Source organism: Epinephelus lanceolatus, chromosome 8 (genome assembly GCF_041903045.1).
Source record: "Epinephelus lanceolatus isolate andai-2023 chromosome 8, ASM4190304v1, whole genome shotgun sequence".
In the NCBI taxonomy this organism is placed as follows: domain Eukaryota; kingdom Metazoa; phylum Chordata; class Actinopteri; order Perciformes; family Serranidae; genus Epinephelus; species Epinephelus lanceolatus.
The window spans coordinates 29454438-29468248 of NC_135741.1; the positions used below are offsets into that span (position 1 = coordinate 29454438).

The following is a 13811-nucleotide window of genomic DNA, read 5'->3' on the forward strand; positions in this document are numbered from 1 at the left end:
ATGTGGGTAACCTCTGCATTTCTGCATATTATAAGGTTTGGGTATAGGCCTAACCATTGGCTTGCAAATGTGTCAGCTCTCTCTAGGAAGAATAGTTTATTGCAGTAATTGCGTAATTGCTTCACTAATTGTTGTTAACAAGTTCCCCAATAGTCCAATTATTACAGCAGCATTGTCAGGTCCCCGCCGGCAGGCATCCATGACAAAGGCCCGATGGGGTTAATGAATGACCTGGGGCTGAAAAGTGAAAGTGAAGTGAGAGCCCGAGCCCTTTTATAAACATACACTTAACTTGTCATTTAATGGCACCTGCATTATTATGTCCACTTGGGACACAAGTTTCTCGTTGCGCTATTCTCATGGATAGATGATGACTACGACTTTTGAGAGAAGTGAGGCGGCAGTGGAGGGAAACCGTTTTAGAGCCTGGATGAATTCCTTCACCGCAGACCCCAGAGGGCCAACACTAATTGGAATTATACCGAATAATCAGCGGTGAAATCTCTCCTCAGTGGCACAGAATAACAAGACAGGGGACTGTTGTGATGCCACGACTCCATGCTGAAATCGACGCTCCACGGTCTTGTGTGAAAACCAAGCGTGAAAACGCAGATAATGTGGCGTCCACAGAGGACAAAAGACACCAGAAAGCGCACTTACACCAGAGCACCGTGGGCAAATTTCATACCGATTAAATGCTTTAGTATATAACACCACGATTGAGGCTGGAGAGTTGTCGGTACATTTTACGCAATTAGTGTCTTCGGACACAGGCCTGACATGCCCCGATTTAATTGCGGAGGTGTTTGAATTATTATAGCTTCGACATGAGACTATGATGAGGCCAATTAATCCACTCTTAACTATGGAAAACGCATCTGTTTACTGATTATGTTGTGCAATTTAATAAACAAAAAATATTCAACAACTTGGGCTTCAACATACAGATAAATTTGAGCAATAGCAAAACTTAAACTTGCCAATTTAAAGCAACAAGTCACATGAAACAGCAGATCAAATACATGAAGTCTACTTTATCTTGTCAAAACAGAATGAAGAGACGAGCAGCCACGTTGGTTTGCTTTAGAAACGGAGGGAATCTTTTGATGCCCACACGTTTGTGGCCACACAGCAGACCCAAAGAAAAGATCAATGGCGCACCACTATAAACTGGCCTCTTTTTATGCGCGCTGTCCCCAGACTGAATACAACCGCCCCTCCTTCACTCAGGCCCACATTTTAACACACGCATTGTGCACCGGATCAGGCAAGAAGACCTGGGCATAGGGGTTTTTTTCCAGTGTTGTCGCGTGTCTTTCAAAACGCACCATCTAAACTTTTTTACTTCTGGAAATACTCATGCAACCCAAAATCACTTGACTATAAAGTTAGCTGGATACACTGAACACCTTTACATTCTTGACGCTAAAGCCTAAAATTCTATAAGTGGGTGCCCTCTCCCACATTTAGTATTTTCAGATGGTCTGTGTGGGAGCAAAAGATGCGCAGTGGACTGCAGTGAGCCTATAGTCCATACTTTGTTTCAGCTGGTGTGACTTTCCCAAGCCTTCGCCCCTTTCAAGGAGCAGTGTGGAAAATCGGGAGGCGAGGGACCGAGGACAAGGGGCGGCCCGCGATTCTCCTCGGTGCCTCACCGCGCCTGGTATAAAGACAAAAACTGGCGACGCACAATAGTCAGAGAATCCTTAAGTAATAACCATTTTTCAAAGTCTCTTATGCTTTTCGTGCTTATATATTTGAATAAACAGCATAACTGCACATTTGCCTAAAAAGAACCTTTAACAGTAGTAGTAACATTTTGCAGGTGTAACACTTTTACTGCAAGTAAGCACCAGAAAATCGAAACATTGTGGGGACACGCAGGGAATTACCACGGTTCTGCCTTCGACCTGGTGGCGTGAAACTCACTTATAAAAGATTGAATACAGGAGTCAATAGTACCCTCACCATACTCACCAAGCAGAACCATTATGGTTACCCATTATGTTTATGATTTTTACGCTTCTCTTTAGATTCTTGCCCCACACGTTGTTTCTTGGGTTTTTGTGCGTAATATATCCATTGCGCAATGAGCTAATACTGTAGATATGTGATCTGTGCATGTTTGTTTCACCAACATCAAAATAATCCCAATAACTAACATTTTTTATGCACAATATGTAAATTGTAAAGTGTGATCATTCCTCTGCAGTCTGCAGGGCCTGCATTTGTTAACAGGCTTTTCTTACTTGACTAAAATTAACTGACAAAGCAATTCAGAAAAATTCCAGATCAGGTTTGTAATAAATTATGGGGACGCATATGGCAAAACATTCAGCAATTTCCGATATCTATTTTCAAAAGCATAACATTCCTCACTTTTCTGTGGTGCGTCTGAGCCTTTTTTTTCTTTGGCTGTCAAATGACGCCAGTGTTACTCATTTGAGCGCAAGAGACAGGCGGGACTGTCTGCATTGAGATGTTAAGTGGGTGTCTCTATATAAATCCACTCAGGGTCAAATCCTTCATTCCATGCACTAAAGAGGGAAAGAGATTAACTTCAAGGAAACCAGAAAAGGACTAACAGAATGGTGGCGACGACTGACTGCGCAGAAAAGTCCAAACCCATCGCTGGAAACAAGGTATGTAGTATAACTTATGACGAAGGCAAGGCAAGGCAAGTTTATTTGTAGAGCACAATTCGTACACAAAGTAATTCAAAGTGCTTTACAGAACAAGAAAATGCATTAAAATCACAATACAAAATAAAAACATAAATAATCATTATAAAATGAACTTTAAAAGAGAAGAGTGCATAGAATAGCGAATAGAATTTAAGGGTAGAAAATAAAATACCACAAAGTTACTTAAGTGTGTTGTTTACATATTCACATTACTTTTTTTTACAGGTATCCAAACCACTCATGGAAAAGAAACGAAGAGCTCGTATAAACAAGTGTCTGGACCAGTTAAAATCTCTTCTGGAGAGCTATTACAGCAGTAATGTAAGTATGCAATTTCACTTTTACTTCGGACCATTTACTGCAACCAATTCTTCAGTAATAAAAATAATCATGACAAAAGAATTGCTGTAATGTATTATCTTCTCGGTTTTCTTAGATTCGTAAACGCAAACTGGAAAAGGCCGACATCTTGGAGCTAACTGTGAAACACCTAAGAAACCTCCAAAAGATCCAGAGCTGTAAGTTATGACCTTACAGTAGACCAAGCTATCAAATATTCAAATACTGATAAAGATTTCATGGATATCATCTTTACGCACAACGTCCTGCTGTGTTTCTAACCTTAAGATGTCTTTCCATTGCTTCCAGGCACCTCCGCTGCTTCAGACTTCTCTGATTTTCAAACCGGTTTCCGCAGTTGCCTGGCACACGTCAACCAGTATTTGCTGATGGCAGACAACTTGAACGGGAGCGACCGCTGGATGTTATCGCAGCTCTCCAGGAAACTCTGCAGTTCTCGGGGAGGACAGGAAGTGTTCAGCACCATGGACAGAGGCCTGGGCCAAGCAGAGACACAGGATGAGGTGCTGAGACTTCTTCCATCTGCAGCTGGACCTGAGGAGAGAAAAATGGCCAAATCTAAAGCTCTGAAATCCCAAAGTTCAAACACGTCTCCTTATTTAGCGGGTGAGGACGCAAATCAGTCAGTCCTTGTTGCGGCGCCCTCACAAAACAAAAGTTCCAGTAACAAAAGGTGTCACACTGTTAGTCACAGGCATGAAGCTGCAAACACTCAGCACAGTGTCTGGCGACCTTGGTAAAACTGTAGATATGATAAATTACAGCTTGATGGAATGTTTATATTTGTACTGTATAGATTACCACAATATGCTATTATAGGTTATAATGTATGTTTTATTTTCTTAATAAAATTGACTAAAGAAAGAACATGTCTTCTTTTTTTAAACCTCGCACGCACGTGAAAAGGAGTCATTTAATACAACATGACAGATTTATAGCAAGTAAAGTCTGATCTATAATAATGATGATAATGATAATAATAGGCCTAATAAATTCTAGAGTCAAATGTTATTTTTTTACGTCATATATGTTAAAAAGAGAAATGGTGTGTGAACACATGATGGTTTGTGGGTACTACAGAGGCCTAAGAGGCTAAAATGATTTCGTTCTGAAGCTGTGAAACTGAAAGAAAACGACATAAGCGGCCCTTTGAGCCTCAAACAACTAGGTGCATTTTTCTTTTCTGCATATGGGCAAACTAGATGTGTCAAACTTTTGATGAATTCACAAGGCCCATATAAACATTGAGCTTGTTTTCAAACTTCATTTGTCCGTTTTGCAATGACATAGAATCCACAAAAAGGGTAATAATAAGGGTTAAAGTCATATACTTAAGTAACCCTTAATTAATGGAAGTCTCATGGTGATTTAATACATTAATTAAAGCAGGACATATGAATTCATATTGCTCACTATTAATAAATGACAGTCACCATAAGTCCACTTAAAGTTGATTTCAGACCTATGAATTTGCTCAGGCTCTCTGAAAGCAGAACAGTAGGCCCACTTATTCTCATAGAAATATTAAGCTTTTTTCCCCCAGCCCGTTCTCCTCTAATTTGTGAACTCGCACCTGCTACATGATTTTGGCTTTATTGCATCAGTATCTAACTTGCTACACTCCACTTCTTTCAAAAACAACAAATATAATAGTAATAAAAAAATAAATTCATTCACACTCTTTTATTGCTTAAGGGACTGCCCAAGTATCCATGCTTTCTGGATAGAGGTTTCGGGATATCATTTCACATGTCATAGGTGTTAAGGTGTCTGTATGCCCCAAATTGCGTGTCCTTGGAAATAAAAAAAATAAAGTGTAAATAAAACAAAGCAGATAAGAAAATGACACTACTGCTTATACAAGCAGAACACACCATAGCCAGATTCTGGAAATCTACTGTCAGACCATATTTACAAGCCTGGTCTGCCGACTGTCACACCCTGTTGCCCTTGAAAAGCTTACTTTTATGATTAAGGGTAAATATTCTATTTTTGATAAGATATGGGGAAGTTGTATGACATTTCTAGAAGGGGAGAAGACAACGGAAGTCTATGCAACATAATTGTGTGCATTCTTTCCTTCAGACTGTCGATATGGTAGCATTTCTGATCATTTATTTTGAACCTTGAAAAAGTAGCCTACTCATTGCATTTCCCTGTAGTAGCAGTTATTAAGTTATTAAGATGATGCCTTACTGTGAATGTTCTACTTCGTACCTTACTTGTTTTTTGTTGTTTGTGATGTAATATTTGAAGTAGGTTATATTAAAAATCCAATAAACACACTTGTTTAAAAAAATAATTCATTGTTGATAAAGTTTAATTACAAAAAAAATAAAAATTCTCATCATCTACTTTGACCAAAAGAAAAAAAATAGAAAAAAAATGAAAACACCTGTGGAGCTGGCAGATAAAACAGATGGTGGAGAGTGGGGTCTGACTGTCATTTCCTCCATTCTTCTCTGGTTTCACGCATAAGTACCGAAACAGTGGCGGGCAAATCTGACGCTTGTCGGACAGCACAACAATTTTCTGCTACAGGCTGCTAATTACACGCCATGCTGTTTTCTCTGTCCCCTCTGAACTTATATCTCTCTCTGTTCAGATGTTTCAAGCTCCTCTGATATATGCTTTAAAACAGCTGTAGGCCCACATAAACTCACTCTTATGTTCCTTAGGCTGCAACCTGGAGTGCCAGACCCAGGTCATTGAATTAACCTAATAGACCTAATCATTCATCTGAGAGAGAAAAAAAAATGTCATAGCCTATCCACATGCAGCACCCACAATTTGTTGCACCGCACAGATTGTAATATGGTGTTGGGCTATGAGCCATGCGCAAGACACAAACCTGTCTATCAGGCAGCTCTTTTCAAGTGCCCTATAGTTTTCTTCCGCTGCTTTGGCGGGGATGCCATAAACTGTCTCTCCATTCTTAAAGAGCAGCGTTGGAGAGGATGGCACCTTACAGCGAGGAGAATCGCTGCAACGCCCACAGCCCTTTCACATGGCACATGCTGAAAGGACATGCTGCCAGTGAAAGACGGGTGCTCCTGTGCAGTGGTAAAAGACAAAAAACCACTCGCTGCCTGGTTCAAGTTTTATTCTACCCGCAAAATAACGACTAAACTCCCAGCTCCAGCCCCCCTTATGCCAAGTATTAGTTATTCCAGCTCTTTGTTCGGTCTGATCGGCTCATGAACCCCGTCTGTAAATCTTCTTAATACTCTCTTCCCACAAAGTCAAAGCTACTCTTTTGATAACACCAACAGAGGCCCACGGCACAAGAAAAGTTTGTTTTATCCAAGAAAGGAAATGCCACGTGACTTCCACACTGAATGCCCTTAAACTTTTTCTAAGAATTTCTATGAACTCTTCTCAGCATTGTTTAAGTAACCTAGTTTGGTTTGCCACAATAATAGGGACGCATATTAGAGCTGAGAAGCGAGGGGAGGGAGATAATAAGTTATTAGCATTAGACTGGGCCCAGTCAGGCGCTCTTAAGAGAGTGGATGAAGTGCGCTGCAGACCTCTGTGTTCCCTGCTCATTTTGCTGCTGAGTGGCACAACTGCAGAGTATTCTCTTATACAGTGAAATCACTTGATGACTTGTGCGATTAAAACATACAGTAGGCTGTGTGACTCACCCAAAGAGTCGTAAATAAGCGTGAACCTTATACAATATGGCTCCAGGCTGTTTCTGCGTAGACCTACAGCACACCGTGGAATTACCCTTGGGCTCAGACAAAGAGCCGTGTCCATGCTCACTGTTGCAGGCAACTTTGGACAACAGACAGAGCCGGCCTCCTCACAGAGCTCTGGGGAGGGGCTGCAGTGCACAATCATCTAATGAGAGACACCTGCATCCGTGCTCTTCCTTTAACTGAACACAGTGCAACACAGACATCCAGTGAAAAAATAAACTTGGGAGAAATGGTCAGTATAAGAGTACAAAAAGAGCTTGGTGGTCCGTTACAGCTACAGAAGAATAACTCTTGCAATACCGTACACAGCAAATTAAAGAAAAACAAGTGTTTATTTATTTTTACGCAAAACTTGAACCCTTTTTGTTAAAATGTCATTTATTTTCAAACAGAACAACGTTAGCATTACGGTGACCAATAAACGGTGTTGGAAATGCCGACCGGATGAAAACAATCTTTCCACATAGCAGAGGATGGTTTCGATCCATCGACCTCTGGGTTATGGGCCCAGCACGCTTCCGCTGCGCCACTCTGCTTCCGATAAACCTTTCATCACATCTGTATATAATTGGCTGCGTCCAAAAAGCAGTCACTCATTTTCTGTTCCGTTTTCACTACATAGGGAGCTTTATGCATAGATATCATATACAGTATATAGGCCTACCTCGTTGACGGCTTCGGCCCATTTCAGCGATGCCTCAACGTCGCCGCCATCTTGGGGAGGACACTGCCAGCTGGCTAGTACTGTTGTGTATGGAGATAAGTCTTCAGCAAACTTGGCGTGCTCACTCAAGAGTCTCAAAGTGTAATTGGGTGCCGGTCCAAAAAATTACAGCAAAACAACAAACCCGACAGCACTCACTAATAAGTAGGCTAGCTATAATAGCCTACTTTGGATTGCACAGCAGCAGTGGAACGGAGAGTTTCAGCTCATAGCCGTCCTCAGCGTTAGGGAATGGCCACTTTAGAATGAAAATAGGCCTACAGACAGTAGGCCCACTTACTCACCCTCATGCCGAAGTCCAGTGTAGTTTTTTAATCCACAAAACTCGTTCGGGTATCGGAGGATAATACACGTCATCGCTGTCGCTCAATTAAAAACCGTCATATCAACGTCGGCTGTCAACCATCCATAACAAATAGCCTACTGTCATGCCTACATGTGATAAAAACATGAAAATATAGGAGCTTATTCTTCCTAAATTAATAAAGAACAATACAGAAGTAGTCTTTGGCTATTTGTGTTGTGTTGGGAGATATGCTGCTCTGCTCACATTTAACATTACATTGATTACATTACACTGGCAGGCAGACAATGGGAGAGAAAGCAGCAACCTCTCCTACTAATGCAGTCATTTTCTGTTTAACGTTTGTTGTGCTGAAGTTAATTTTACCGGTCAGATATGTCATTACTTATGAATTTAATGTAGGGGCCTATAACGTTATGCGTGATCTCCACTCGCCACTAGACTAATTCCATAGGCTTGTGCTAATAACATTAGCATGTTACATTTGTTTGGAAAGCATGTTTAGTATATGACAATTGTTTTGTCGGTGAAACTATGAGTTGTGGTGGAGCCGAATTTTGTAACTTTACCTTTGTTAAAGGTTGCTGTTGTCCCTGGCTTCATATGAGAAGAGGAAAAGTTTGCTAGCTGCTAGGCTAATTTATACAATGTAAAATGCCATAGGCTTGTGCTAAAAACATTAGCATATTTGTGGGGGAAATGTGTCCAGTAAAAGACAAGTGTTTGTCTGTGAATGCTGCAAGTTATAGTGAAGCTGATTTGTGTATTTGTGTTTGAGATTGTCTCTATTAAGTCATGTTTATTTTTTTGGAATGTGTTTTAAATCATCTTAACTTTACAACATTTCACAGAAACCCTGCTGCCGACTAGTGTTTTGAAGGTGTAACTCCAGAGTGACACAGACACACCATGCACAAGTATAAATGCTTGTAACGTCATAGGCCACGTGCATAGGCTATGGCGTAGGGTCTGCCGCACATGTATGAATCCAGCTTAACTCTGAAGCACTAGAGGAGATCAATTTACTTTTATCTCTTCAGGAACCCACGACTACACATTAAATTGATAATTTGTTACATGGCAGAAAAACAGGTAAACCAAAGCATGTTGTTAAGAGTTAAACATGTACCAGGTTGTAATTGAGCTGCTCTCTCGTCTTGGTGTCCATCCTACACAATCTGTCCAAACTGGAGCAACGCATGATGGGATACATTGCTTGGTGAGTGACCATCGGTTGTACACTACTTTTCACAATGCAATGTGGGATACTTTGAGTCAACTATATAGGGTATAATAATTCCCACTACACATTCGGACAGCGCTACAAAATGGTGAACTCACTATATAGTGGACTATGTAGTAAGTTTAATCAAGAGAGGCAGAAGATTGAAGTAAAGATAATATTTAATACAGAATATGAGTGTACAGATTAACAGATGATTTGTGCTAATTAAGATTTAACAGAAGTCTTTGGTGCTTGGACACCACAGGGAGATATTTTGTAATCAAGGGACGTCTGAGCGGCAGCAGGATAAATCCATCCATGGAGTCCAGACACTGGTGGTGGTGGCTGATGACTCTGAGGCTGCTGACTGCTGAGGCAGATGAGGGTGATGAATCCTAGAGGGTGATGTATAGGTGGGAGGCACGGACGGCAGCCGCAAGAAAGAACTATGGCAGAGAAAGAACCATATGTAAAATGAGGAGCAGTGAGATGATAGGCTGACAGAGCAGGTGTGTTGCTGTGCTATTGGTTGATTGAGAATCAGCTGATGACTCAATTGACCTACTCAGACAATGACACCTAGAGATAGTGAGTGAGGATACCTGCTAGGCATGATGGCAGGGTGAGAAAAAAACCTACAGTGAAAAGTATTGTCTTCCTGACTGAAGTTTCGCTAGAGCTTCATTAGTGAGTGATTTCGGACACAGCCATTAAACAAGCTTCACGTGAGCTAATCAAGTTGTTTATTATGACTTTCGTCTGATGTAAGCTGTGTCAGACTAGTGCCTACCGAAATTTCCTCTGTGAAATCTTAATGGGAATGATTATTATGATCATAATATGTCGTCGAAAAAGCCCTACAGACTATTTTTCAACTTTCAGGAGTTGTCAGTTGACAAAAAAGAGCTATTATGCACCTAATTTGCCTAGTGTTTAGGTCTGAGTTTTATGGGAGGTTTAACACTTCAAGTCTGAATTGTTGTTTCTTCAGTAATGCCTGAAAATTGGAGAAAAATCAGGGTTTTAGGGTTAATCATACAATCTTTACATGACTACTGAGTGTTCAAAGGAAGATGTAGAAAAATTTGCAGCTCTAGCGAAGTTTTGTTTGAACCAAAATTTAGATAGGCCTGTGCTATTATAAATGCTTTTTTTGGCCATATCCTGGTGAAGGACACCTTGGTCCTTCATGTTTTTCCATTGTTCAAACTCCTGGGAAGAAAACAACATAATGTAAAAGGAAAATTAATTTCTCAAATGGATTCCTACTACTGCTCCACAACAAGCACAGTAACAGTGCAACTCTCATAAAAGTCAGAAACACACTCTGAAGCATCATCTTGTGAATTTAATCAGTCATATCTTTTTAACAAAGTCATCATCTGAACAAGAAAATCATAACATTTAACATCATTCATATTTGAGTACTAAATCTTTGAATATGTTACAAAATTATATTTTGATATTGTAAACACAACAAAATGAATGCAAAACTCTATGACATAGCAAGGTTTGACAGGGGAATGTGATGTTATGCTTCCAAAGAAAACAAAACAATAATTCAGTCTGATTGAATAGGCTGCCATGAGTGAGAGGTACACTAATACATGAGAATTCAAACTTAACATTTAAATTACCGCAGATGGGTGAAAACATACAAACACGTGCAACTTTATTACTTGGAAGGTGACAGCAAAAAAAATTTCACAGCTAATACAGCTGTCACAGGGGAAAGTTTTATTTTATGTTAGCCATATACTATTAATGTCTTTAAAAACCCAAACCTTATGTCCAAATACATTCATGTTGGCAGTTACGGGCTATGAGAGGTCACAGCTCAAAGTTGGTTATATGTCAGGTCTCACTCTGTTTAAACAGCAAATTGTCACATTTGGTAAAATCAGCTGCATTGTAAAGTTGACTGCAGTGTCCATCATGAGTGAGAATTTCCCAAAATTATGGGGTATAAGAGGACGTTTGACTGATAATGTAATATTATACTTTTACTTTGCTATGTGGTGAAATAATTATATTGTCTCTCCAAATATATATTTATAAAAAATAATAATCAAAACTTTAATTTCCCCACAGCACCCCTTACTGAGACTTTGGGAATGCTTATATTTAATGTACATTACTTCATGGGGCTTGATAAATCAGGCGTTTAAAAAAAGTGACTTCAAACTCAGATATCCTCCCAGAACCACTGGCAAACTTTGTGCATGTTATGAGGTAACATATCAAATGTAATGTCTGCTTTTTGTTGAATATGATAATTCACTATAAATCAGTAATTTGCAATTATACTCTATTTCCATCATACTGACAATGTTCCTCACTTGTGTCCACATCTTTGTAGGTTTAGGTATGACACCGGCATTTAAGTTATGCTACATCTAGTCAGCTTGAAGGCTTTTTTAGAGGTTCCCTTTTAGTGAGCTACTGACTTAAAAAAAACCCTTATTGGTGCATTTTAAAATGTTACTGAAACAAATAACAGATGAGGTCAGGCTGATATGCACAGTTGATGGGGACAAAGCACCATTTCAAGCTGTAGCGATCTGATGTCTATGTAAATATGCAAAGTGGTGAGCAGCTGTTGTGCCTGATGGTCTCCAAAGTTAACACAAACATTGGAATAATAAGAACTGGGAGGAAATGTCCGAAGCAAACGTCTCATTAAACAAAACAGAACATCGAAACCATTAATCCAACATCCTTCATATGTACATGGCATATCAATCTTCTTTAAAAACTGACTTCACATTTTCATTTAGAATTTAGGGGTCTTCACATTATATCTCAATATCTCACACAGTAACTGTAGAACTATTAAGCATTAAAGAATTTGGGATTACCACTCTCAGTTTACTCCAACATAGGGTGCTTGAAAAAAACTGTTCATCTGTTGTGAATAATAATAATGTCAATAGAAAAGTCATACATCATGATCAGAATTAAAAAATAAACATGTATAATGTGTCATGTCCTTAAGTCTATCTCAAGGTACATGGGCAGTTTTCAGGAGAGTTTGGTTTGAAAGCAAATGTGTCCATACAACAAAACACACAGCTGTTACAGGCAAAATAAAATACAAGTTCAAGTTCGTAAGTGCAAAAAAAGAAATAAAGAAAGAAAAACACCACCCTAACAGCTACCTCCTCCAATTCTTTGAGCAGTTCATAAGAAACAACATCAAACAGCAAAAACAAGGTGTGGGAATGTTCACGCCATTAAAAAAAAAATTGTGTCAGTGCTGGGAAAAAAAAGTCCTCAGTGGATATTTTGTAATGTGAAAGCTGAATAACAGGACCACTCGAATTTTTCACCAGCCTACATATGAAATTGCATTAGGCCCATTCAGAAATAATGTCCAAAGCCCCCAAAGCCATTTAGCATTCAGATATTTAATGGTGGTAGCCTATATATAGTAAAACAGAATAGTGGCACGCAAGTAAAAAGGCCGAATCATCCAGTATGTCACTTTCCCATATCCACCAGTATTCCAGTGGTTCTGATAATAACTTCAGTAATAATGTTGATATTAACAAGAGAAAACGTTGCTTTTAGGTGGTGGAGCCCACAGAATCCGAGTGAAACGTGATGTATCCCGAGGATGATGCCGACGGTGTGCTTACAAAACTGTTTGTGCTTCCTTTACTCTCACCCTTGCTCAGGTGCTTCTGACGCGCCCAGTCAGCTCCAGCACCAGCCCTGGTACCACTGCCTGTCCTGGTCCTACAGGCTGAGTGCCCTGGAGTCTGCTGGCTGTGCCCAGGTGAGCCCACGTCACACTGCTGTTTCCCGTCTCGGACGTGCTCTCGGCAGCCTTTACCAGAGCCACACGCCCCGGGGCTCTTCCTTCCAGCATTTCTGTCTGATTTGGGGGACGCCTCAGGCGTGTTGCCCCTACTACTGCTCCTTTTGTGTTCAGAGAGCCGCCTGAGCGCTTGAGGCTCGCGCTCAAAGTCTGTGAGCGGGAAGTGAGGAAGGATGACAGTGTGCTGTTCATACACATTGGGGATAAGTGAGATGGTGGATGTGCGCCGTGGGCTCTTCCTGGGGCTCGGCAGCGGCGTCTCATCTATAAAGTTAATCACCTCATCGCGGCTAAAACACCGCAGTTCGTCCTCGTAGCGCTCCCCGCCACAAACCACGCGTGGCAGGTGCTTGAGGGAGTGCATACTATCCTCAGAGCGTCGCCGCTTGCGATGCGGGTGATGATGATGGTGGCTCTCCTCGTGGTAGGAGACCAGGCTGCTCCTGCGCCTCTCGCGGCGCGGCAAGGTGGAGCTGTAGTGGGCAGTCACTATCATGTCCTCGGTGGAGCCCCATCGGTGAAGGTATGAGGGGATCCGGTCGCTGGTCCACATGTCGGTTTCGTCGTGGGAGTATCTTCTTGTAGGGGGCACCTGAAGGCAACACACAGACCAAACCCTTCAGTATGTAAAGAAATCTGCCATTCATTCACCTAAAGCAACACAGAACCAGTAAGCATTGTGGCACTACACAGAGGTAAACATACATTATAATAAATGATAAAACAGCTATATTGTCAAATAAAAAGATATTACATGTAGGATTCTTCAAGTTTATGTGGCTGTCAATGCCACTGGGATATTACACTGCAGTTTTAGTAATAACACTGACTTGCAGTTGTCCCAATGAGCTGCTTTGGGTAAATATTTAGGTTGGTGACTGAAGCTCAGTAAAGGCTTCCAAGTTCATTTCAGAGTCTACTCTATTTTTGATATTTTGTAGTATTTGTGTAAAATCCTACATGCAGCACATATAAGTTGTTTGTCCAAGA

General features: G+C 40.6%; 2 protein-coding genes and 1 non-coding gene across 5 annotated transcripts in view; 1 reads left to right on the plus strand and 2 right to left on the minus strand.

Moving 5' to 3' along the window:
- Positions 1 to 2544: 2544 nt before the first annotated feature.
- her3 (hairy-related 3) lies at positions 2545 to 3864 on the plus strand. The gene is made up of 4 exons (XM_033610976.2): positions 2545 to 2642; positions 2910 to 3005; positions 3121 to 3202; positions 3333 to 3864. Exons 1-4 carry the CDS (start codon positions 2589 to 2591, stop codon positions 3782 to 3784), a joined length of 684 nt encoding a protein of 227 aa, XP_033466867.1. The 5' UTR covers positions 2545 to 2588; the 3' UTR covers positions 3785 to 3864.
- A 3348-nt stretch (positions 3865 to 7212) lies between these two features.
- trnam-cau (transfer RNA methionine (anticodon CAU)) lies at positions 7213 to 7284 on the minus strand. The gene has a single exon. It is a non-coding gene; the product is annotated as a tRNA-Met (tRNA).
- A 3050-nt stretch (positions 7285 to 10334) lies between these two features.
- The window catches only part of gpr153 (G protein-coupled receptor 153), a 50684-nt gene continuing 47207 nt past the window's right edge, over positions 10335 to 13811 (minus strand). For all 3 annotated transcript variants that reach the window (XM_078170148.1, XM_033643132.2, XM_033643142.2), the window contains one exon: positions 10335 to 13413. In XM_078170148.1, the coding sequence (XP_078026274.1) occupies positions 12568 to 13413 (846 nt within the window). In that variant the 3' untranslated portion in view covers positions 10335 to 12567. The remainder of the gene's footprint in view (positions 13414 to 13811) is intronic.

Bases quoted from the DNA above. Each gene is read 5' to 3' on its own strand.
- her3 (XM_033610976.2), top strand. From the start codon at position 2,589: ATGGTGGCGACGACTGACTGCGCAGAAAAGTCCAAACCCATCGCTGGA. The intron at 2,643-2,909 runs GTATGTAGTATA...TTTTTTTTACAG, and splicing joins AACCCATCGCTGGAAACAAG to GTATCCAAACCACTCATGGA. The intron at 3,203-3,332 runs GTAAGTTATGAC...CATTGCTTCCAG, and splicing joins CCTCCAAAAGATCCAGAGCT to GCACCTCCGCTGCTTCAGAC.